Source organism: Nerophis lumbriciformis, linkage group LG04 (genome assembly GCF_033978685.3).
Source record: "Nerophis lumbriciformis linkage group LG04, RoL_Nlum_v2.1, whole genome shotgun sequence".
Taxonomy (NCBI): Eukaryota; Metazoa; Chordata; class Actinopteri; order Syngnathiformes; family Syngnathidae; genus Nerophis; species Nerophis lumbriciformis.
In genome coordinates this window covers 62,472,810-62,499,700 of record NC_084551.2, presented here as the reverse complement: position 1 = coordinate 62,499,700, position 26,891 = coordinate 62,472,810, and the positions used below count along the sequence as shown (strand labels likewise).

Sequence of the window (26,891 nt, the reverse complement as noted above, 5' to 3'; positions counted from 1 at the left end):
TTTGAACATCAAATATGTTGTCTTTGTAGTGCATTCAATTGAATATGGGTTGAAAAGGATTTGCTAATCATTGTATTCTGTTTATATTTACATTTAACACAATTTCCCAACTCATATGGAAACGGGGTTTGTATATGTATTTTTTATGTATGTCGCTTTGGATAAAAGTGTCTGCCAAATACTTCAACATAAACATATATAAACACCTGAAAGTCTTTATATCAGCTAAAACCACCAATCTGTTTCACTGGATTCAGAATAAAACCAAATTATTGTCTTACCCAACAATGTTAGCATTTGAATATTGTTACTTGAAGACTTATTCCTGGTTACAATGATACTGTTAGGAAAGTATTGTCTTATACTTTGCCTAAAATGAGAATGCATCATAATCAGGGGCGGCTGGTGAATTTTGTTTTAGGCGGGGCTGAAAGTTTGTAAAGCAAACCCCTGTAGGGGGGTCATCCTCCCCCAGAAGATTTCTTTGTGGTTTTCACATACAAATGAAGCATTCTGGTGCATTCTGACAAAATAATGAAGACAAAATTGAACATGTCATAGGTTTGCAGAGAACTGTATACTATATGCACACTGAAGGCATGATGAATGAATGAATGTAATAAGTTTATTTCGGTCATATAATCAACCATCAACATACTTGCCAACCTTGAGACCTCCGATTTCGGGGGGTGGGGGGCGGGGTCGGGGGTGGGGCGGGGGCGTGGTTGGGGGCGTGGTTAAGATATATATATATATAAGAAATACTTGACTTTCAGTGAATTCTAGCTATATATATATATATATATATATATATATATATATATATATATATATATATATATATATATATATATATATATATATATATATATATATTATTACATATATATATATATATATATATATATATATATAAATAAAAGAAATACTTGAATTTCAGTGTTCATTTATTTACACATATACACACACATAACACTCATCTACTCATTGTTGAGTTAAGGGTTGAATTGTCCATCCTTGTTCTATTCTCTGTCACTATTTCAGAACACACACATTATACAAATATACGTACATTATAAAATCAATAAGAAAACGGGAGCTCTAATTTGGGAGTCTGAATTAGGATCAGAAGTTCCTATATAAACATTGCGCACTCACGTCGCCTTTTTGTATTGATTACTGCAGCTGTGCACTGGATTCATTCACAAATACAAACTACAACTCACAAACACTTTAGAGTTAGGCTCCACCATCAGAATGTGTACTTAAACTTATAAAGATCACATGGATATTATTCAGTGAGTTGATTCACCAAAACTAACCTGTTATAGAGGAGGAAAAAGCACACAGGACGTTTCAATTGTTCACAGACTGGTCGCGCTCATCAGAATGACAAGACACTTCCGGTCTGCAGGTGATAGCATTCAATTGGAAAGAAACGCCCTACTGCCCCCTACTGACCAATGTGAATACTGATAAATGTGTAATGACAGCTCCAAAAACGAATTCAAACCACAAAATAAAATAAATAAATCAACACAAAAATGTGACACATTATGGGTGGGTCACATATGCATGTACAGTAGATGGCAGTATTGTCCTGTTTAAAAGTGTCACAACATTGCTGTTTACGGCAGACGAACTGCTTTACTGTAGACGAAAACTTGACTGCTGTTGTTGTGTGTTGTTACCGAGCTGGGAGGACATTAATGAAACTGCCTAACAATAAACCCACATAAGAAACCAAGAACTCGCCCTCGAATTAAAAAATTAGATTGCCTGGAACATCAAAGTTAAAAAAATCAATGGGATGAAAGTAATTGTTACTATATTTTATAATTTTCAATTATTTCACCTTTCAAGGTTTTCTTAAACCTTAACAAAGAACTACACGTCTTCAGCTCATCACTGAGCTTGTTCCACCATTTAACTCCTAAAACTGAAATACATTTGTATTTTATATTCCTTCTTACTTTACCTATTTCAAAAATCAATATCCCCCGTAAAATGTAGTTTTCTCCTCTTAATTGAAATAACCTAATAATACAAGCTGGAAGGCTGTTGTTCTTTACTCTAAACATAATTTCCATTGTTTTTAAAAACACAATATCTGACAATTTTAACACATTAGAACTTATAAATAATGGATTGGTATGTTCATAGGAGAACACTTTGTGTATTATTCTAATGACCACTGATGAGAACTATATACAATATGCACACACTCTTTTCACAATGTTGGATATAGAGAACATGCAGATCCATTATTTATTGAATCAAAGATACTGAAATTCCACGACACAGTGAATTTGCAAACAGCTAAAATTATACACAAAGCAAACTATATAACTTACACATCTGTGAAGGCACCATTAATGCTGAAAGGTACATACAGGTTTTGGAACAACATATGCTGCCGTCTAAGCGCCGTCTTTTTCATGGACGCCCCTGCTTATTTCAGCAAGACAATGCCAAGCCACGTTCAGCACGTGTTACAAAAGCATGGCTTCGTAAAAAAAAGAGTGCGGGTACTAGACTGGCCCGCCTGCAGTCCAGACCTGTCTCCCATCGAAAATGTGTGGCGCATTATGAAGCGTAAAATACGACAGCGGAGACCCCGGACTGTTGAACGACAGAAGCTCTACATAAAACAAGAATGGGAAATAATTCCACTTTCAAAGCTTTAACAATTAGTTTCCTCAGTTCCCAATCGTTTATTGAGTATTGTTAAAAGAAAAGGTGATGTAACACAGTGGTGAACATGCCCTTTCCCAACTACTTTGGCACGTGTTGCAGCCATGAAATTCTAAGTTAAATATTATTTGCAAAATAAAAATTAAGTTTTATGAGTTTGAACATCAAATATGTTGTCTTTGTAGTGCATTCAATTGAATATGGGTTGAAAAGGATTTGCAAATTATTGTATTCCGTTTATATTTATATCTAACACAATTTCCCAACTCATATGGAAACGGGGTTTGTAAAAGAAATAGGGTAGGATTAAATAAGCTCTGCTTCTTCCTATTCCCTTTCGAACATGTTGAAACGAGAAACTGGAAATTGTGATGCATCATGTTCATACTTGCCAACCCTCCCGAATTTTCCGGGAGACTCCCGAAATTCAGCGCCTCTCCCAAAAAACTCCCGGAACAAATATTCTCCCAGCCGGAGCTGGAAGCCACGCCCCCTCCAGCTCCATGCGGACCTGAGTGAGGACAGCCTTTTTTCATGACGGGAGGACAACAGGGTGACAAGAACTAAATCATCCAGACTAGGGATACATTGTATTATGTTTATTTTACCTAAAAATAAATATATTTATTAATTTAAAAAATAAATAAATAAATAAATAAATAAATACATTTTTACTATATTTCGCTAAAAACATCAAAATGAATTGTATTTTTATTTGTATTTTTTCGTGACTCCTTATTACATCCAGCCATAGAATTATACATTAAAATAAACATATTTCAAATAATTGATTTTAAATTATCATAATAATTCATTTAAAATGACCATATTTAATTATTAAAATAATTGCTTGTTTATCAACAACTTTAGCATTTTATTCATTACATTTTGAAACTCTCAGAAGCCAAGTTATGTTATATTCCTTAATATTTATTTATGCAAGTTTGAAGTATCAATTATCTAAACACAGTTTTTTTTTGCATATTTTCAGGATATATATATATATATATATATATATGTATATATATGTATATGTATATGTATGTATATATGTATGTATGTATGTATGTATGTATGTATGTATGTATGTATGTATGTATGTATGTATGTTACGTATGTATGTATGTATATATGTGTGTGTGTGTATGTGTGTGTGTGTATGTATATATGTGTGTGTGTATATGTGTATGTGTATGTGTATGTGTATGTATATGTGTACATGTATATATGTATGTATATGTATGAAATACTTGACTTGGTGACTAGCTGTCAATATACTCCTCCCCTCTTAACCACGCCCCCACCTCCCGAAATCGGAGGTCTCAAGGTTGGCAAGTATGATCATGTTGTATGCTTGCATGTTCGAAATAAACTCAAACTCAAACTCAAACTCAAACAAAATACAACCAATAGTGCGTTAATGTTAAATCTTACGTGTGAAAAGTAATCCCTCGATTCCTATTTTCAACAGTCTGCAACATTTGAGCGGGAAAACGCTGAACACCATCTTTGTTTTCTACCTGTCAACTGTCAGTTTAGGCTGCTCGCCGGCTCCTCATCACCACTGCAAGATGGCGGCCCAATTTCTCGCGTCACAGCAGCAAATGCTGCGTCTACTTACAACACGTCTATGTCTACGTGCTCGCGCACATCCACATGCTTGTCAAATCTTCCGTCACGTGACAGGAACAGCGCCTACGTCATCTTACTCCAATGCGGAAGAGGTCGTCATCGTAAAAAGCGGTGAGTTGGAAGGAGAAATGTGGAGAAAAGCTTGTGTTGTTGTGGCCGCAATGTCGCCCTGCTCACTGCTTTGAATGCATGTAGCTGTGTGCGGACACTGCAGGTATTTGACCGATGTCTTGTTGGAGTCGTCCTACATTATTTGGCAGCGAACGTGCATTATTAAGCAAGATGTCATGTCAGGCTACTAGACTCGGGGATTCATGCCAGATAATGGCGGCAAAATGGTGTATTAACAATATGTGATTATTTTGTGTCAGCTATTGGATTATTTAGTGACTTCCTCAACTGTTTTTCAGACTCCCGTTTATCAGAAAATGTCGTGGATACAAGAGGGCGAGCTCAACTTGCTCGAAAGGATTTCAGCCAACATTCTCAAGGTAATTTCTATTTTACTTTTATCCTATTAGTTATGCCAGGATTTATATAGTTTTATTTATTTATTTACTGTATATATATATATATATATATATATATATACAGGTAAAAGCCAGTAAATTAGAATATTTTGAAAAACTTGATTTATTTCAGTAATTGCATTCAAAAGGTGTAACTTGTACATTATATTTATTCATTGCACACAGACTGATGCATTCAAATGTTTATTTCATTTAATTTTGATGATTTGAAGTGGCAACAAATGAAAATCCAAAATTCCGTGTGTCACAAAATTAGAATATTACTTAAGGCTAATACAAAAAAAGGGATTTTTAGAAATGTTGGCCAACTGAAAAGTATGAAAATGAAAAATATGAGCATGTACAATACTCAATACTTGGTTGGAGCTCCTTTTGCCTCAATTACTGCGTTAATGCGGCGTGGCATGGAGTCGATGAGTTTCTGGCACTGCTCAGGTGTTATGAGAGCCCAGGTTGCTCTGATAGTGGCCTTCAACTCTTCTGCGTTTTTGGGTCTGGCATTCTGCATCTTCCTTTTCACAATACCCCACAGATTTTCTATGGGGCTAAGGTCAGGGGAGTTGGCGGGCCAATTTAGAACAGAAATACCATGGTCTGTAAACCAGGCACGGGTAGATTTTGCGCTGTGTGCAGGCGCCAAGTCCTGTTGGAACTTGAAATCTCCATCTCCATAGAGCAGGTCAGCAGCAGGAAGCATGAAGTGCTCTAAAACTTGCTGGTAGACTGCTGCGTTGACCCTGGATCTCAGGAAACAGAGTGGACCGACACCAGCAGATGACATGGCACCCCAAACCATCACCCAACCATGCAAATTTTTCATTTCCTTTGGAAATCGAGGTCCCAGAGTCTGGAGGAAGACAGGAGAGGCACAGGATCCACGTTGCCTGAAGTCTAGTGTAAAGTTTCCACCATCAGTGATGGTTTGGGGTGCCATGTCATCTGCTGGTGTCGGTCCACTCTGTTTCCTGAGATCCAGGGTCAACGCAGCCGTCTACCAGCAAGTTTTAGAGCACTTCATGTGTGGTGAGGTTCATGACTGGTGTCGGAGGCTAAACACTTTGAACAAAGCTAACCCTGATATACACGGTGCCAAAAACAACACCGGGCAGGGACATCTTATTCATCACATGCAAAATTGGACAGATCTGGAGAAGTGGCAGAATAACCTGTTGCCCTCAAGACAGTTTGGATATATTGTACTGACAACCTCAGCTGGCATCATGGACCACGAAGAAGCCAGACGGAAACACACAGGAGGCAAAAGACGAGCTGTTTTCAAATATGACTAATAAATGAAAGAAGTACAACTTAAATTCGGATATATGTAAATATCTGCCTCCGACAATTCCCCCTTCAGATCTTCTAAAAAGATCTTTATCACTAGAACAACACTTCTAATATACGCCCCTCTTTGTGACTGCTACTAAAAATGTAGAACGCATTAACTATGTTTTTTATAATCTGTTGAGACTGACCAACCTGACTCGTGATGCTGTTGAGGGGCTTGCTGAACAACCTGGGTTTGCTATGTCACTGAAGGGGGTCAGGCAAAGTGGTGACTTTCGAGAAATGCTAGTTTCCTTCCCGGAGAGTGACGACATTGACATAGATTCCATTCGTTTATCTCCCATGTAACTATGCTTTTAATTTTTACTAGCTTGCTCAAAGAGGGGCGTATTTTAGAAGTGTTGTTCTAGTGATAAAGATCTTTTTAGAAGATCTGAAGGGGGAATTGTCGGAGGCAGGTATTTACATATATCCGAATTTAAGTTGTACTTCTTTCATTTATTAGTCATATTTGAAAACAGCTCGTCTTTTTCCATTTATTCTCTTGATGCTCTGTCAGCAAGCATACTATGTGTGATAACCTTGAGTTCTTTGGAATGTATTATGGCTAGGGAGTTGTGCTTTTGTTATGGCTAGGGAGGTGGAAGAAAAGAGAGGTCTTTGGCGTTGGGAAGAGAGACCATTTTGGGTGTGCGGGATAGAAGGTTCTAGGGTTAGACTGGTCTCAATCTAAAATGTATGTTGTCAAAGCTTTGAGAATATATACAACAAAATACCTATTCTGTCTCTGGTGGTTTTTAAACTCAGCTTTAAGTGTCGGAAAGAACTTGGGAGCGGATTGTGACTTGAATTCCCTGGGAGGAAAAACTGGTCCAAAACGCTACACTGGTGAGGCACTGACTTCATCACAGTCAGATTTACAAACATATGAACCCTAAAGAGTATCTTATTCACCATTTGATTGGCAGCAGTTAACGGGTTATGTTTAAAAGCTCATACCAGCATTCTTCCCTGCTTGGCACTCAGCATCAAGGCTTGGAATTGGGAGTTAAATCACCAACAATTATTCCCGGGCACGGCGCCGCTGCTGCCCACTGCTCCCCTCACCTCCCAGGGGGTGAAGAAGAGGATGGGTCAAATGCAGAGGACAGATTTCACCACACCTAGTGTGTGTGTGACAATCATTGCTACTTTAACTTAACTTTAACTTTACACATACAAACTGTAGCACACAAAAAAGCACATTTAATAAAAAAAAACGTTATTATGGTCTTACCTTTACTTATAAGTGCGGGAACAGTGGTGTTGGTGTTGGAGGAGTTGTGAATGAATGAAATATGAAATCTGTGCTGCAGTCTGCAGGTGTACCTAATGTTGTGTCCCTGCAGTCGTTCACGGCTCCTCCGGCGCGAGCAATGTTGTTTTTGCACTTTTTGGCTTCTTGTTAAGTGACTTTTTTTGGGTGGATTCGGTCTTGCACGTGGAGGGTTTGGGTGTGGGCTTTGGTTGGTGTGGCGCTCCCGTCGCGGGGTGCACTCTGCTGCGAAGGTGCCTTAACCGGCACCAGGAGGCGGGGTTACGCGAGCCTCAGCCAGTGCGTCTTCGCAGCAGTTTTGTGATCGCTCAGCACAAGAAATACGTTACACACATACAGTTGTTGACAAAATACACTGTACATTATACCTCAGCTAACTAAACTATGGAAATGTATAATATAATTCATATAGCAATACGGTCTCACTGCACAGCAGGCCAGCAGTTAGCCGAGTCCGGAATCCATGTTGAGGCACTGAGTGACGTGCCTCAACTGGCTGCTGATCACCGCACCGTCTCTTCTCAGTATTTGAACGGCAAATGTGAAAATTCAGCGATTTTGAATAAAAATAATCTAAAACTGGTGAAGTTAAATGGAAAATAACTTTATAGTATAATCACTGGATACATATAACAATTTAATTAATTTTTTTTCTTTTTACATTTTTTTTCTTTCCATGATGGCAGGTGAGGCCCTGCCTCTAGTGACCGCACGTCACTGATATATATATATATATATATATATATATATATATATATATATATTTTGTGTGCATTTTTGTGTGGTGTTCAGGTATGTGGGACCCGTTTTCATTTTTTATTTAAAATAAAAATGATACAATTAATTAATTTTTCAAACTGAGACTCACTGGCATTGGCTCATTTTCTGTGAAGAAAATACATCAGAATACATATTTAATGACCACCCGCCATACACCCCCCTACACATTTCTATTACATATAACAACCGTTAATTGACAGAGTTGGGTAGAGTAGCCAGAAATTGTACTCAAGTAAGAGTACTGTTACTTTAGAGATTTATTACTCAAGTAAAAGTAAGGAGTAGTCACCCAAATATTTACTTGAGTAAAAGTAAAAAGTATGTTGTGAAAAAACTACTCAAGTACTGAGTAACTGATGAGTAACATACACACTCATATATATATATATATATATATATATATATATATATATATATATATATATATACATTGATATATACAGTATATAATTTATATGTATTTATTTAGCTGTTTTTGTATACATGTTAAAGGTGTTTTAATGAATATACATGCATGTTTAACATATAGATTCCTTTCTTTCATGAAGACAAGAATATAAGTTGGTTTATTACCTGATTCTGATGACTTGCGTTGATTGTAATCAGACAGTAGTGATGATAACGTCCACGTTTTCAAATGGAGAAGAAAAATTCCTCCTTTCTGTCTAATACCACATGAAAGTGGTGGGTTTTTGGCATTGTATTTGTCCAGCTTCCATATTAGTTTTTATACACTTTACAAGAAATATATTGGCGTCAAACTCCGTAGCTTGCTAGCTTGCTAGCTTGTTTGCGCTGGCTTTCGGAGACTCTTGTTTTGAAAGCGCAGGCGCGATGGAGCGGCACTTTTATTGTGAAGACAGGAACGTCCTCATGTGCGGTCAGTCTTTAGGCTTTTGACGGGATGTACGGTTGAAATAAAAAAGTATCTTTTTTCCTTCACACTTTTGATTGATTGATTGAAACTTTTATTAGTAGATTGCACAGTACAGTACATATTCCGTACAATTGACCACTAAATGGTAACACCCCAATAAGTTTTTCAACTTGTTTAAGTCAGGTCATGTGACCACCTGGCTCTGTTTGATTGGTCCAACGTCACCAGTGACTGCATCTGATTGGTGGAACGAAGTGAAACGTCACCAGTAAGGCAGGCACTTTGAAGGTCTGTCTGACAGACCAAAACAAACAAAGCGTGCATTAACAGATCGATAAAAATTAGTAGCGAGTAGCGAGCTGAATGTAGATAAAAGTAGCGGAGTAAAAGTAGCGTTCCTTCTCTATAAATATACTTAAGTAAAAGTAAAAGTATGTTGCATTAAAACTACTCTTAGAAGTACAATTTATCCCAAAAGTTACTCAAGTAGATGTAACGGAGTAAATGTAGCGCGTTACTACCCACCTCTGTTAATTGATTAACGTGGACCCCGACTTAAACAAGTGTAAAAACTTATTGGGGTGTTACCATTTAGTGGTCAATTGTACGGAATGTGTACTGAACTGTGCAATCTACTAATAAAAGTTTCAATCTATCAATCAAAGATGTCCAAGCATACTTGCCAACCTTGAGACCTCCGAATTCGGGAGATTGGGGGGACGGGATTAAGGGGGGAAGAGTATATTTATAGCTAAAATTCACTGAAATTAAAGTATTTCTTTATATATATATATATATATATATATATATATATATATTAGTACAGTAATTAAAACACAGTTGTTCTACTAACTGTACTGTACTTGCTGCTTACTTTAAAAAAACCAAAAAACACTTACCTTTCACTATTTGAGTAGCTTTTGTTCTGCCATTTGAGTACTTGTGAGCGATCTCTGAATCCGGTAACATATCCTTCTCGGATTTGTTGAAAACATCTGCAAATGAGAACGGAATGTTGCTTGCAAGGTGGCCCGTAATACTGCGTTGCCGCCTCCTTGTGCTTCTCTGACCGTTCATGAGTGACTATATCCATTCGGCCACTGTGTTATGGGTTATAGATAAACCTGTGGATAACGGAGACATATATAATAGTCTCCTTTTCAGGTGAGAGGATGCTAAAGACAGTGTCTTTAAGGCACGCCCCCCATATAGTTGTCCGGCTGGAAATCGGGAGAAATTCGGGAGAGGCACTGAAATTCGGGAGTCTCCCGGAAAATTCGGGAGTGTTGGCAAGTATGTGTCCAAGTCCGCTGGACCCGGGGCTAATAGAAGTGTGGAAATTGATGTTCTGTGTACCACACACACACACACACACACACACACACGCGTGTGCACACACACACACACACACATACACAGCAGGCCTAGACAGGAGGAGGACAGAGTGTAGGTACACAGAACATCAGAGGGTCAAATGTGTGAGAAAATGAGAGCAGACAGTGTTGACAAACAATGTTGCAACCTTGTGTGGGAACCGCAGGTGCAGAAACACAAAAGAAGAATCCCTGTGGGATGCAGAAATTGGCAGAGAAATTTTCCGTGCAACGTTCATAGTGTTGTTACTCAGCCATGAACCATGAATTGATTTACTTGGATCCCGACTTAAACAAGTTGAAAAACTTATTGGGGTGTTACCATTTAGTGGTCAATTTTACGAAATAAGTACTATACTGTGCAATCTACTAATAAAAGTTTCAATCAGCCAGCCTTTGTGGGTCTGATGGACCCGTTGCATTTTGTGGCTTTTAATGCCTCACAATCAAACACTTTTATGTTAAAGGGGAACATTATCACAAGTTCAGAATGGTTAAAACCATTAAAAATCAGTTCCCAGTGGCTTATTATATTTTTCGAAGTTTTTTTCAAAATTTTACCCATCACGCAATATCCCTAAAAAAAATCTTCAAAGTGCCTGATTTTAACCATCGTTATAAACACCCGTCCATTTTCCTGTGACGTCACATAGTGATGCCAACACAAACAAACATGGCGGAAAGAACAGCAAGCTATAGCGACATTAGCTCGGATTCAGACTCGGATTTCAGCGGCTTAAGCGATTCAACAGATTACGCATGTATTGAAACGGATGGTTGTAGTGTGGAGGCAGGTAGCGAAAACCAAATTGAAGAAGTAACTGAAGCTATTGAGCCATTTCGGTTTGAACCGTATGCAAGCGAAACCGACGAAAATGACACGACAGCCAGCGACACGGGAGAAAGCGAGGACGAATTCGGCGATCGCCTTCTAACCAACGATTGGTATGTGTTTGTTTGGCATTAAAGGAAACTAACAACTATGAACTAGGTTTACAGCATATGAAATGCATTTGGCAACAACATGCACTTTGAGAGTGCAGACAGCCCAATTTTCATCAATTAATATATTCTGGAGACATACCCTCATCCGCGCTCTTTTCCTGAAAGCTGATCTGTCCAGTTTTGGAGTTGATGTCAGCAGGCCAGGGAAGCTAAGGTCGATAGGGGGTTTAGCTCGCTCGTCTGCGGGAACAAACTGCCGCCATTGCTTGCCGTGCTACCGAGGTCCTTTGTCCCTGAATTGCTCACACACTCCGGCAGATTCAATGGGGGTCTGGCGGCAGATTTCTTTGACTTTATCGTTGGAAATGCATCTGCTTTGAGTGTCGCAGGATATCCACACATTCTTGCCATCTCTGTCGTAGCATAGCTTTTGTCGGTAAAGTGTGCGGAACAAACGTCCAATTTCTTGCCACTTTGGCATCTTTGGGCCACTGGTGCAACTTGAATCCGTCCCCGTTCGTGTTGTTACACCCTCCGACAACACACCGACGAGGCATGATGTCTCCAAGGTACGGAAAACAGTCGAAAAAACGGAAAATAACAGAGCTGATTTGACTCGGTGTTTGAGAAAATGGCGGATTGCTTCCCGATGTGACGCCACGTTGTGACGTCATCGCTTCGAGAGCGAATATTAGAAAGGCGTTTAATTCGCCAAAATTCACCCATTTAGAGTTCGGAAATCGGTTAAAAAAATATATGGTCTTTTTTTTCTGCAACATCAAGGTATATATTGACGCTTACATAGGTCTGGTGATAATGTTCCCCTTTAAAATACCGAACAAGTGTTTATTTGGATAAGGTAAACATCTGTTCAGTATTTTAACATAAAAGTGTTTGATTGTGAGGCATTAAAAGCCACAAAATGCAACGGGTCCATCAGACCCACAAACGCTGGCTGAGTAACAACAATATGAACATTACACAAGGGTTAATAACATTCTGTAATTTGATTGTGGTATTTTTATTCATTTCATCTTCTGATAGATGAGAAATGAACACCAATGGGAGCATTTTAAAACGGTGCCATACTCAATTCTACCTATTTGACCGGTTAACATTATCACGTCATTTATTCAGAAAGTATAAATAACGACAAATGAAGATAGAATACTATTAAACACAACATGTAAGTGTAAAACAAAAGTGATTTGTACATTTTCAGACTGTGCTTGGTCTATTTTCAAAATTGGAAAGCAATCTTTATATATGTTTTTGAATTATCGTGCCATCATTGCACCAGTGCAGCCCACAGTACTGTGATGTGTTTGGTGTCCTTCTGAGAGCATTCATATGACAACTGATCTCCACTCCTTGCGTCCTAGGCAGGGCCCATGCCCAAACATGTGGCTTTCATCATGGACGGCAACCGTCGCTTTGCGCGCAAGAAAAACATGGAACGGCAGGAAGGACACACGCAGGGCTTCAACAAGTTGGCAGAGGTGGGGAGGCCGCATCACCTCTTGCATCATTTTCAGGATTCTGTAGCCAACCTTTTCTATCGCCTTTTAGACTCTTCGCTGGTGCAAGCAATTGAACATCCCAGAGGTGACCGTCTACGCTTTCAGCATCGAGAACTTCAAGCGCCCCAAGGATGAAGTGGACGGGCTGATGGACTTGGCCAGGCAGAAGTTTGAGAGACTTTTGGACGAGCGGTAAGTTTTTACTTGGATCTCATAACCAACTGGAGCAGGGGTGGGCAATTAAATTTTACCGGGGGCCGCATGAGCAACCCGAGCACTGCTGGAGGGCCACACCGACAATATTTCAATTAAATTTTGCTCAAATTATTTTTGATATACCATAACATACCTGCCAACTACTCCGGTTTTCCCGTAATTAGTACGGTTTTCATCAACCTATTCCGGGTTACGGTTGCAGTGATAAAAAATACGGTTTTTCATTAATTAAAAAAAAATATTTAAAAAAAAGTTTTATTCACGAAATCGCGTAACAACAATGACATTCGACCTGCTTCCCGTAACTTCCTATCGAGCCATTCCGCGAGGCTATTTATAGCACCGCTGCCAAGCACGAGGCACCTGTTGCCATTGTTTCCAAACGAGCGAACGATCATGGAATCAGCCGGAGAAAAATCGCATACGAGTCTTAAACCGAAAAGAAAACTGCAGTCATTCCGTGAAGAATATTCAAAAGCCTATCCGGGAATAATTATCCGTTCCAAAAAGGGTGAAAACTACGCGAATTGCACCTTGTGCAGACAAGATTTTTCGTTCGGACACGGAGGAATTAGCGATGTAAAAGACCACGTTGGGACAAAAAAACACAAGTCTAATGCCGTTGCTAAATTTGGATTTTAGCCACAAAAAGGTAATGACACCAATGTTATCTATTGGAATTGTTTAGTACTGTTATACTGTTAAAAGTGTTTTTACTATTTATGCTTTCAAGTCCAAGTTGAAGAAATCTTGTTAAATGTTGACAGCATAACTACCAAAATACAGAAGTATGTCCTTAATATTTTTGCAGTGCTATTTCTGTTGAAAAGTTAAAATGATTACATTAGAGATGTGATGTGCCACTTTTCAAGTGTCTGATGGCTTAAATTAATTTTTATTAATTTTTCATATTTTGAATTCTTTTGAAAGGCTTACAAAAAAACTACATTTGAATTGTAATTCCATGCTATTGACAGGACTATTAATTTTAATGAAGTTAGCTTACCATGTTTACAGTATGATAATTGTGATAGAAATGTGAATTTTAGGCACAGAATATTTTATACAATTGAACAAGGCAGTAGATTATACAAGCTTGGACAGAAAGTTAATAATGACACCAATTTTTTTTTAAATGGAATTGTTTAGTACTGTTTTACCATTTGTTTACTGTAAAAAGTGTTTATACTGTTTGTACTTTCAATCAACAAATTGAAGTCTTGTGAAAGGTTGACAGGATAACTGGCATTAACTGTCAAAATAATTTCAAACTATTGAAGTTAGCTTACAGAATAAACATGTCAATCAACCCATATGATTTTTGCTGTAATATTTTTGTTTTGAAAAGTCACTGTGACTGATAGAAAAGTGACGGTTTTAGCAACATTTGAACCTGTCTGAATGCTAATAATCATTTTGCGTCGGCCCCCTGAACCCCCCACCAGGACTTTGTCCTGGACCTACCGGGGCCTGTGGCCCCTGGACCCTGGCTATTAGGTTTTTCTGATTTCAAAAGTTGGCAGGTATGAAGGTGTTGTAGGTGCTTCTGAAAAATAGTTGTCTAGAATGTTCAATATTTTATTTAGAAAAGTATCAATATACATTTTGGTAGCGGTACCAAAATATTGGTATCGGGACAGCCCTACTTTGCACACATATTTTCACGTCCAGTTCACTCTCGGTACATCTTAACTGAAACCTTGTTAGATATTATTATAAAAATGAATAAACGTCCAGTACTCTTCTGCAGTTAAGTCAATCGACATCTGTTTTATGAGGAAACAGTGCTTCAGAAGTCAAATGTTCACTCCTCTTTCCGATGACCATGCAGCATATGATCATCATCAGTTGTGCTTGTGCTCATGAATGAAACAGTTGTGGACTTCTGCACTGTAATGTTGCCCCGGACTGAATGTACAAATGCAGACAAGCATGTTTCTACTGACGTGCAAATGTAGCAGGTCGCAGTCGTCCTCCCTGTTTTTCTTTTCTAGACTACTGCAACACACTTCTTGTGGGGATCCCCAGCAAGAACATCCAGAAGCTGCAATACATACAGAATAGTGCTGCTAGGATCCTGTTCAGTGCGGAAATATGACCACATCATACCAGTTCTCAAATCCCTTCACTGGCTTCCTGTTCCACTCAGGATTGAATACAAAGTCTCCCTACTAACCCACCAGTGCCTCCATGGAAATTCCCCCCTCTACCTCAAAGAACTACTCACCCCCAAATCCTCCACACGACACCTCCACTCCGGACAGGCTAACCTCCTCCAACCTCTGATAACAAAGCTACGAACAATGGGAGACCGGGCTTTCTGCTCCGCCGCTCCCAGTCTGTGGAACGCTCTCCCTGACCACCTGAGGGCACCACAGACTGGATGCTTTTAAAAACGGCTTAAAAACCCTTCTTTTTAAAAAAGCCTTTTATAGATATATGCATACTAGTTCTAGCTATTAGGCTGTTCTAGTTTTTATTAGGGCCCGCATGGCCCATTGTATAAGGACTCCCAAAGGGAGTCCTTATGCAATGGGACATAAGGACCTATTGAATTTGTAAGGTTTTATTATTATTATTCTTCCGCAACTTTGCGCTGTAATTTGACCCCTTTAACATACTTCAAAACTCACCAAATTTTACACACACATCAGTAATATACGGCAAAACTTTTTATCAAAAAACCAAACCTCAAAACTCAAAATTGCGCTCTAGCGCCCCCTACGGAAAAAAAAACTAGACTGCCTGTAACTCCCACTAGGAAAGTCGGAGAGACATGAAACAAAAACCTTTATGTAGGTGTGACTTAGACCTAGATTTCATAATAGTATATCATCGGGCAAAAATCAACAGGAAGTTTGCAATTCCCCCTTCAAGACAAAAAAGTACTAAAAACAGTCACTTTTGCCTCTTTGAGCTGTAATTTGACCCCCTTAACATGCTTCAAAACTCACCGAACTGAACACACACATCAGGACTGGCAAAAATTACGATCTAATAAAAAACCTAACCCCTAATCTCAAAATTGTGCTCTAGCGCAATTTTTTAATAAAACGCACAAAAAAATGCTCCTCGGATGCAAAAACTTACAAAACTGCCTGTAACTCCCACTGGGAAGGTCGGAGTGACATGAAACAAAAACCTCTATGTAGGTCTCACTTAGACCTACATTTCATAAATTGACAACCCCCAGCAAAAATCAACAGGAAGTTTGCTATTCCCCCTTCTAAACAACATTTTTGTAAAAACCGGTCACCTTTCTTCAGACATTATCTCCTCTGAGCGTGTTTGTCGTTTCGGCTTCAAACTAACACAGGAGAGTGATTGAACCCTTCTGATTAAAAGTTATCGAAAGAGTTTTAATAACTGCTCCGGTTTTGATTTTATGACCCTTCAAAGAACCGCTGCGCTGATGCTGCTGCACTGCTGTTTTTTTAAGATGGCTGCTTAAAAGCAGGAAGCACCAGCATGCCCACACGATGCAGACAGGGTAGGTACACTAGACAAAAGTCTTGGGACACTTCAGACTAAAAGTAGACAAAAGTATTGGGACACTTAGGACTTGCACCTGCCAAATACGCGGGCCCGACCAATGCTGCTTGCAGCTTTAATAATTAGCTTATTAATTTTTATTAATTTTTTATTATCTTTTTATTATTATTATTATTTTTAATACACTGTAGCACTTTGAGGTTGTTTGCTCAATGTAAAGTGCTTTTTACAAATAAAATCTATTATTAGTATTATTATTATTGTCAAATCTTTGTGTGTCTCGTCTGCCTGCAGGGAGAAGCTGGAGAAGCACGGCGTTTGCATCCGGGTGCTGGGCGACTTGAACCTGCTGCCCCCGGACCTCCAGCAGGTCATCGCCAAAGCCGTGCTCTCGACCAGAGCTCACAATAAGTACACAGATTCTCCTTCACATTCACGTAGTCTCTTCTTTTCTTCAGTGCTCGACTGTTAAAAGTGATGCCTTTTTTTTTTTTTTTTTGCAGGTGTTTCTTGAACGTGTGTTTTGCCTACACGTCGCGGTATGAAATCACCAATGCGGTGAGAGAGATGGCGTGGGGGGTGGAGCAAGGACTGATTAAAGCCAGGTAAAGCACAAACACTTCAGATTTTGAGTGAGTTTTGTGCACTTGAACTTCAGTTCAGTTTCAGTTACTTTCCAATGCATGACATATTTCCAGTTGTTTCACTATAGCACGTCCAAAAAGGAGTACACTCTTAGAAATAAGGGTTCTAAAAGGGTTCTTCTACAAGGGCTGAGGTTCTAACTGGAACCATTTGCTTCTGAAAAACCCTTTCCCGAAGAAAGGGTTTTTCAAGGGTTCTTGGTAACGCTAATGGTTCCAGTAAGAACCATTTTGATCCAGAGAACCCTTTAAAACCCCTTTTCTGAATAATTGGTTTTAAAAGGGTTCTCACTTACACTAAGGGTTCCAGTAAGAACTATTTTGATCCAGAGAACCGTTTTTGGAAGAAAGAGTTCTTCAGGGATTGTTGAAAGAATGGGTAAGATCCTGTGTCACCAGGGACATACTTCCTGATAACATTTGCCAATAATGGTGCCTATCTTTAAATAAATGTTTTTCTCATTAAAATGTTTTGAATGTTTGTTCAATGTCAACATGATAAATGACCACAATATAATATGAACTAAACTGATCTGTAGAATACAATATGGTTCTTTATAGAACCCTCAGAAGACAAGACGGTTATCGGTGAAAACCTTTGAAAAGGGATGTTTTTAGAACCCCCTGTGTCAGATCTAGATGAAACCCTTGAAACATGAAAGAGTTTTTTGTGGAACTCCCTGTGTGAGTTCTAGATGAAACCCTTGAAACATGAAAGGGTTCTTAGTGGAACTCCCTGCATAGGTTCTAGATGAAACCCTTGACAAACGAAAGGGTTCTTAGTGGAACTCCCTGTGTGGGTTCTAGATGAAACCCTTGAAATACGAAAGGGTTCTTAGTGGAACTCCCTGCGTGGGTTCTAGATGAAAGTCTTGAAATACAAAAGGGTTCTTAGTGGAACTCCCTGTGTGGGTTCTAGATGAAACCCTTGAAATACGAAAGGGTTCTTTGTAGAACCTCTCATGGGGGGTTCTGGGTGGAACCTTACACACACAGTTCTAGGTAGAACCCTCCAAAAGGGTTCCAGGTGGAACTTTTATAAAAAGGTTCTACCTGGAGCCAAAAAGGGTTCTCCTATGAGGACGAGCCGAAGAACCATATATGGTTCTACTTAGCACTTTTATTTCTAAGAGTGTAGGAAGAAGCTGAGTTTATTTAATCCTACCCCTTATCATACCATAGCAATTTTATCCCATTTCTTTGTTCTCTGTAACAGAACAGTAAATAAATAAATATTAAATAAATAATATACCGTAGTAAGTAAACAATATTAAAAACATAAATAATCTTTATCTCAAAAAAAAAAAAGGGTTCCAGATGTTGATCATAATTATTGTGTGTACTTTGTGAACACTTGCAGTTTGAACAGTCTCTTAAACTGAATCATTTGGTGCTTTGTTGGATTTCTTTGCTTAATCCATTCCATCATTGAATTCCACATACTGATATACTAAAGCTTTTAAGTGTTGTACGATCATACAAATGTTTTAAATTACATTTTTCTCAAAGGTTATATTTCTCCTCTTTTGTTAAGAAGAATTGTTGTACATTCTTGGCTAGCAGGTTATAGTTTGCTTTGTGCATCATTTTAGATGTTTGCAAATGCACCAAATCGTTAAATTTCAGTATTTGTGATTCAATAAAGTGTTTTTATGTTCTCTATAGCCAACATGATGTATGATTATAATTGATCTTTTTTGTAACACTGTTAGTGAATGAAGTGTACTTTTGTAGTTGTTTTCCCATATTTCTACACAATAATTCAGATATGTAACACTAGTAAGCAGTAGAGAATATGAAGTGGTCTAGAGCAGTGTTTTTCAACCACTGTGCCGCTGCGCACACGAGTGTGCCGTGAGATACAGTCTGGTGTGCCGTGGGAGGTTATCTAATTTCACCTATTTGGATTAAAAATATTTTTTGCAAACCAGTAATTATAGTCTGCAAATGATGTGTTGTTGTTGATTGTCGGTGCTGTCTAGACCTCGGCAGAGTAACCCTGTAATACTTTTCCATATCAGTAGGTGGCAGCCGGTAGCTAATTGCTTTGTAGATGTTGGAAACAGCGGGAGGCAGCGTGCAGGTAAAATTGTGTCTAATGTTTAAACCAAAAATAAACAAAAGGTGAGTGCCGTGAAGAAAAAACTTTGAAGCTTAGGGAAGGCTATGCAGAACAAAACTAAAACTGAACTGGCTACAAAGTAAACAAAAACAGAATGCTGGACGACAGCAAAGACTTACTGTGGAGCAAAGATGGCGTCCACAAAGTACATCCGAACATGACATGACAATCAACAATGTCCCCACAAAGAAGGATAAAAACAACTGAAATATTCTTGATTGATAAAAACAAAGTAGATGTGGGAAATATCGCTCAAAGGAAGACATGAAACTGCTACAGGAAAATACCAAAAAAGAGAGAAAAAGCCACCAAAATAGGAGCGCAAGACAAGAACTAAAACACTACACACAGGAAAAGAGCAAAAAAGTCCAAATAAGTCAGGGTGTGATGTGACAGGTGGTGACAGTACCGAATTTTTCGGACTATAAGTCCGAAACATCTAAGTTTTTTTCATAGTTTGGCTGGGGGTGCGACTTATACTCAGGAGCGACTTATGTGTGAAATGATTAACACATTAGTGTAAAATATCAAATAATAATATTGATCTCATTCACGTAAGAGACTAGACGTATAAGATTTCATGGGATTTAGCGATTAGGAGTGACAGATTGTTTGGTAAACGTATAGCATGTTCTATATGTTATAGTTATTTGAATGACTCTTACCATAATATGTTATGTTAACATACCAGTTGGTTATTTACAGTGTTGGGTTAGTTACTGAAAAACAGTAACTACTTACAGTTACTAGTTACTTTATTTCAAAAGTAACTCAGTTACTAACTCAGTTACTTACACCAAAAAGTAATGCGTTACTGTGAAAAGTAACTATTTAGTTACTTTTTCTACTTTTTTTTTTTAAAGCTCCCATTAATGCCCTTTTAGCCTTCATTTCAGTACTGTTATTGCACTGGAGAATAATACAATGTGTTGATCAACTTGACATACATTTGCATCACTGAACTCTGCTAAGCAATGTGCTCTACATACAACACACAAAGACAAAGATATGTTTCAAAGGGCCAATTTATTTCAGGCCAGAACAAATTGACAAAACTATTTTAAATAGCTGCAACATAACATACATAAGTAACAAACAGCATAATAACACTAACACTAACACTAACCACGTTAAACCCAGATTCCGAACTAATAAAGGTCTTAACTCATTCTCTTTCTATGCCACTTCAATATGGAATGCACTCCCAACAGGTGTAAAAGAAAGGGCATCTCTGTCCTCCTTCAAAACCGCACTAAAAGAACACCTCCAGGCAACTACAACCCTAAACTAACACCCTCCCTTCCACATAATACCTCTTTGGATTGTAAATAATCAAATGTAGACATTTTTTCTTATACTTTCTGATCTCTCTCTCTGTGTCCACTACTTGCTGTACATATCCTACCAAGTCAAATGTCCATTTCTCTGATGATGCAATTGTTGATGACTGAAGTGTTGATATCAACCAAACCTAACCCCCCCCCCTCCATATCCCACACCCCAGATTGTAAATAATGTAAATAATTCAATGTATATACCCTGATGATTATCTTGTGTGATGACTGTATTATGATGTTAGTATATATTTGATAGTATATATCTGTATCTGGACCCCGACTTAAACAAGTTAAAAAACTTATTTGGGTGTTACCATTTAGTGGTCAATTGTACGGAATATGTACTGTACTGTGCAATCTACTAATAAAAGTTTCAATCAATCAATCAATCAATCAACAACATAGCTGTAAACCTGGCTTCACCTAAGGAAGGCACACGTGACATACACAGAGCCTAACCAGGCAGATTTGAATTGTAGTTTTGGGCAGTAGACGGGATCTTTGATCCAAGACACAACTTACATTTAACTAAAATGTTCTTTTCTTTGTGCTCGACAAAAGAAAAGAAGTGAGAATATCTCATACTTGCCAACCCTCCCGAATTTCACTGCCTCTCCCTGGGACAACCATTCTCCAAATTTCTGCCGATTTCCAGCCGGACTTAAGGCACACCCCTCCTGGTCTGTGCGGATCTGAGTGGGGACAGCCTGTCGTCACGTCCGCTTGGCCAACCAAAAAGTAACCACAGAACACTATACCATATAGTCGTATAGTGTTCTGTGGTTACTTTTTTGTTGGCCAACGGTTGTATTGCGCACCCCCCTCCCCTTCCCTCCCCTCCCCTCCCCTTCCCACACTCAGACACACAGTCACACGCACACACAGAGAGCGCAAAGGAAGAATCAGAAGCACGTCTCTGTTTCGCTGGAATAAAACACACTCAGATCCTCAGTTTCTAGCCGATACTACATAAAAAATAACGTAAAATAACGCAGTAACGCATCATGTAGTAACGGTAACTGAGTTACTGAATATAAAAAATAACGCGTTAGATTACTAGTTACCGCCGAAACTAACGGCGTTACTTTGTAACGCGTTAGTCCCAACACTGGTTATTTATGCCTCATATAACGTACACTTATTCAACCTGTTGTTCACTATTCTTTATTTATTTTAAATTGCCGTTCAAATGTCTATTCTTGGTGTTGCCTTTTATCAAATACATTTCCCCAAAAAATGCGACTTATACTCCAGTGCGACTTATATAGGGTTTTTTTACTTCTTTATTATGCATTTTCGGCCGGTGCGACTTATACTCCGGAGCGACTTGTACTCCGAAAAATACGGTACACCTACTTTGAGACAAGAGCTATATTGATGCATGCTTGGTTATGTTTTAAAGTCATATCCAACAATTGCGACAACGACTTTTTTCGTGTCAACTGAGTTTAGTTTTTGAATGATTTCTGCTGGTGGTGTGCCTCCGCATTTTTTTCAACGCAAAAAATGTGCCTTGGCTCAAAAAAGGTTGAAAAACACTGGTCTAGAACATGTTTTGCTTTATTCATTATTGACATGTTTCTTTCTACTTTATGTTGTATAACTAAACGTTGGTATGTTTGTGCTCAGCGACGTGTCCGAGGCGCTGCTGAGCGAGTGTCTGTACAGCAACAATTCACCCAATCCCGACCTTCTCATACGAACGTCAGGCGAGGTGCGCCTCAGTGACTTCCTCCTTTGGCAGGTGAGGAAGACAAAGCAAGCGGTGTTCCCTCTAAAAAGTTAAAGTTAAAGTACCAATGATCGTCAGACACACACTAGGTGTGGCGAAATTATTAATTATTAATTAATTACTAAGGTGCGCAATTGTGCGCTGCTCACACGGCCTCTGCGCACAGCAAATCTATGCTGCGCACAAAATCAAATCCCATCTGAAGTATAAACTAAATAAGCAGATAACAATTTGTTCTGTATGATTTTGCAATACAACTGTGAGTAACAGGTGACGGCAAGTGGCCACAACAGAGAAAAAATGTTGAATTATTACGATTGTAGTAGGGTTGTCCCCATACCAATATTTTGGTACCGGTACCAAAATGTATTCCGATACCATACCTGCCAACTACTCCGGTTTTCCCGTAATTAGTACGGTTTTCATCAACCTATTCCGGGTTACGGTTGCAGTGATAAAAAATACGTTTTTTCATTAATTAAATTTTTATTTTATTTTTTAAGTTTTATTCACGAAATCGCGTAACATCAATGACAATCGACACTGCTTCCCGTAACTTCCTATCGAGCCATTCCGAATGCCATGCGGGAGGCTATTTATAGCACCGCTGCCAAGCACGAGGCACCTGTTGCCCATTGTTTCCAAACGAGCGAACGATCATGGAATCAGCCGGAGAAAAATCGCAAACGAGTCTTAAACCGAAAAGAAAACTGCAGTCATTCCGTGAAGAATATTCAAAAGCCTATCCGGGAATAATTATCCGTTCCAAAAAGGGTGAAAACTACGCGAATTGCACCTTGTGCAGACAAGATTTTTCGATCGGACACGGAGGAATTAGCGATGTAAAAGACCACGTTGGGACAAAAAAACACAAGTCTAATGCCGTTGCTAAATTTGGATTTTAGCCACAAAAAGGTAATGACACCAATGTTATCTATTGGAATTGTTTAGTACTGTTATACTGTTAAAAGTGTTTTTACTATTTATGCTTTCAAGTCTAAGTTGAAGAAATCTTGTTAAATGTTGACAGCATAACTACCAAAATACAGAAGTATGTCCTTAATATTTTTGCAGTGCTATTTCTGTTGAAAAGTTCAAATGATTACATTAGAGATGTGATGTGCCACTTTTCAAGTGTCTGATGGCTTAAATTAATTTTCATTAATCTTTTATATTTTGAATTCTTTTGAAAGGCTTACAAAAAAACTACATTTGAATTGTAATTCCATGCTATTGACAGGACTATTAATTTTAATGAAGTTAGCTTACCATGTTTACAGTATGATAATTGTGATAGAAATGTGAATTTTAGGCACAGAATATGTTTTACAATTGAACAAGGCAGTAGATTATACAAGCTTGGACAGAAAGTTAATAATGACACCAATTTTTTTTTTTATGGAATTGTTTAGTACTGTTTTACCATTTGTTTACTGTAAAAAGTGTTTATACTGTTTATACTTTCAATTAACAAATTGAAGTCTTGTGAAAGGTTGACAGGATAACTGGCATTAACTGTCAAAATAATTTCAAACTATTGAAGTTAGCTTACAGAATAAACATGTCAATCAACCCATATGATTTTTGCTGTAATATTTTTGTTTTGAAAAGTCACTGTGACTGATAGAAAAGTGATGGTTTTAGCAACATTTTAACCTGTCTGAATGCAATCAATCATTTTGCGTCGGGGGACTGGACCCTGGCTACTAGGTTTTTCTGATTTCAAAAGTTGGCAGGTATGCGATACTTTTCTAAATAAAGGGTACCATAGAAAATGTCAATATTGGCTTCATTTTAATAAAGAATCTTAGGGTACATGAAACATATGTTTATTATTGCAATTTAGTCCTTAAATAAAATAGTGAACATACTAGACAACTTGTCTTTTAGTAGTAAGTAAACAAACAAAGACTCCTAATTAGTCTGCTGACGTATGCAGTAACATATTGTGTCATTTATACACCTATTATTTTGTACACATTATGAGGGACAAACTGTAAACATTTATTATTAATCCACTTGTTCATTTACTGTTAATATTTGCTTGTTTTCTCTTTTAACATGTTCTATCTACACTTCTGTTAAAATGTAATATTCACTTATTCTTCTCTTCTTTGATACTTGACATTAGTTTTGGATGATACCACACATTTAGGTATGGATCTGATACCAAGTAGTTACAGGATCATACATTGGTCATATTCAAAGTCCTCATGTGTCCAGGGACGTATTTACTGACTTTATAAACATCCATCCATCCATTTTCTACTGCTTGTCCCTTTTGGGATCGCGGTGGGTGCTGGAGTCTATCTCAGCTGCATTCGGGCGGAAGGCGGGGTACACCCTGGACAAGTCGCTACCTCATCACAGAGCCAACACAGATAGACAGACAACATTCACACTCACATTCACACACTAGGGACCATTTAGTGTTGCCAATCAACTTATCCCCAGGTGCATGTCTTTGGAGGTGGGAGGGGCCTATCCCCAAGTGCATGTCTTTGGAGGTGGGAGGGGCCTATCCCCAGGTGCATGTTTTTAGGCGGTGGGAGGAAGCCGGAGTACCCGGAGGGAACCCACCCAGTCACGGGGAGAACATGCAAACTCCACACAGAAAGATCCCGAGCCCGGGATTGAACTCAGGACAACTCAGGACCTTCGTATTGTGAGGAAGACGCACTAACCCCTCTACCACCCTGCTGCCTATAAATTTTTTTAAAGCGAAAAAAAAAAAAGATTTTGTGACAATAAAAATGATCCATGTAATCATAGTAGTATCGACTAGATACGCTCCTCTACTTGGTATCATTACAGTGGATGTCAGGTATAGATTCACCCATGGCATTTGTTTACATTATTAAGTTAAAGTTAAAGTACCAATGATTGTCACACACACACACACACTAGGTGTGGCAAAATTATTCTCTGCATTTGACCCATCACCCTTGATCACCCCTTGGGAGGTGAGGGGAGCAGTGAGCAGCAGCGGTGGCCGCGCCCGGGAATCATTTTGATGATTTAGCCCCCAATTCCAACCCTTGATGCTGAGTGTTGTGACGCCGGTGAGCTACTGTTTAGCTATTCCTCGTCCTGCAGTGATTTACTTTTAAGAAACTTACTTAATTTGTCGCCATGGGGGCCAGGATTAGTGATTTAGTAGCTAAAATATTTAGTAGCTAAAACACTTCAGACTGTGGATGGAAGTTAGCTGCCAGCTCGCTAACCATGTCTTAAAGCAGCTCTTCCTGAGGGTGTTTCAGTGTTATAACTTCACCTTTATCTTGACTTTTTACACCAAAATGCGTCCATTCTCCCTTTTCTGTCTACACACTGTGTCTGCTTGTAAGTACTCCGTGATTGTATGCTGCCGAACATGCTCCTCTGCTCGTAAAACCAGCAATGTCATGACCATGAATTGACTTAAACAAGTTGAATAACTTATTGGGGTGTTACCATTTAGTAGTGATGGGTTGATGAGGCGTCATGAAGCGTTTCGACACATTGCAAAACTGTATTGATACTGTGTCACTAACTACTGACATCTGCTGGACATTAAAAATCCCTACAGGCAACCTATGGACCGACTCAACTGACACTGATTTGATGCCCTAGTACAGGGGTCACCAACCTTTTTGAAACCAAAAACTACTTCTTGGGTACTGATTAATGCGAAGGGCTACCAGTTTGATACACACTTAAATAAATAAATATATTGTCATTTGTAAGTTACATGTAAGTGTGATTTAAACAAGAATAGCTAAATAAATACATTTATATATATAAAAAAATGGGTATTTCTGTCTGTCATTCCGTCGTACATTTTTTTTTTCCTTTTACGGAAGGTTTTTTGTCGAGAATAAATGATGAAAAAAAACACTTACTTGAACGGTTTAAAAGAGGGGAAAACACGAAAAAAATTAAAATAAAATTTTGAAACATAGTTTATCTTCAATTTCGACTCTTTAAATTTCAAAATTCAACCGACAAAAAGAAGAGAAAAACTAGCTAATTTGAATCTTTTTGAAAAAATTAAAAAAATAATTTATGGAACATCATTAGTAATTTTTCCTGATTAATATACATTTTAGAATTTTGATGACATGTTTTAAATTGGTTAAAATCCAATCTGCACTTTGTTAGAATATTTAACAAATTGGACCAAGCTATATTTCTAACAAAGACAAATCAGTATTTCTTCTAGATTTTCCAGAACAAAAATTTTAAAAGAAATTCAAAATACTTTGAAATAAGATTCAAATTTGATTCTACAGATTTTCTAGATTTGCCAGAATAATTTTTTTGAATTTTAATCATAGTAAGTTTGAAGAAATATTTCACAAATATTCTTCGTCGAAAAACCACAAGCTAAAATATTTATTATTCTTTACAATAAAA

General features: G+C 38.3%; 1 protein-coding gene across 2 annotated transcripts in view; it reads left to right on the top strand.

Moving 5' to 3' along the window:
• Positions 1 to 4,356: 4,356 nt before the first annotated feature.
• The window catches only part of dhdds (dehydrodolichyl diphosphate synthase), a 48,987-nt gene continuing 26,452 nt past the window's right edge, over positions 4,357 to 26,891 (top strand). Inside the window, exons 1-7 of one of the 2 annotated variants that reach the window (XM_061946351.2) lie at positions 4,357 to 4,437; positions 4,737 to 4,817; positions 12,816 to 12,932; positions 13,003 to 13,145; positions 16,956 to 17,072; positions 17,165 to 17,266; positions 22,394 to 22,508. In XM_061946351.2, the coding sequence (XP_061802335.2) occupies positions 4,755 to 4,817; positions 12,816 to 12,932; positions 13,003 to 13,145; positions 16,956 to 17,072; positions 17,165 to 17,266; positions 22,394 to 22,508 (657 nt within the window). In that variant the 5' untranslated portion in view covers positions 4,357 to 4,437; positions 4,737 to 4,754. Of the gene's footprint in view, positions 4,541 to 4,736; positions 4,818 to 12,815; positions 12,933 to 13,002; positions 13,146 to 16,955; positions 17,073 to 17,164; positions 17,267 to 22,393; positions 22,509 to 26,891 lie in introns of both variants that reach the window. The other variant, XM_061946342.2, reaches the window with a different exon arrangement.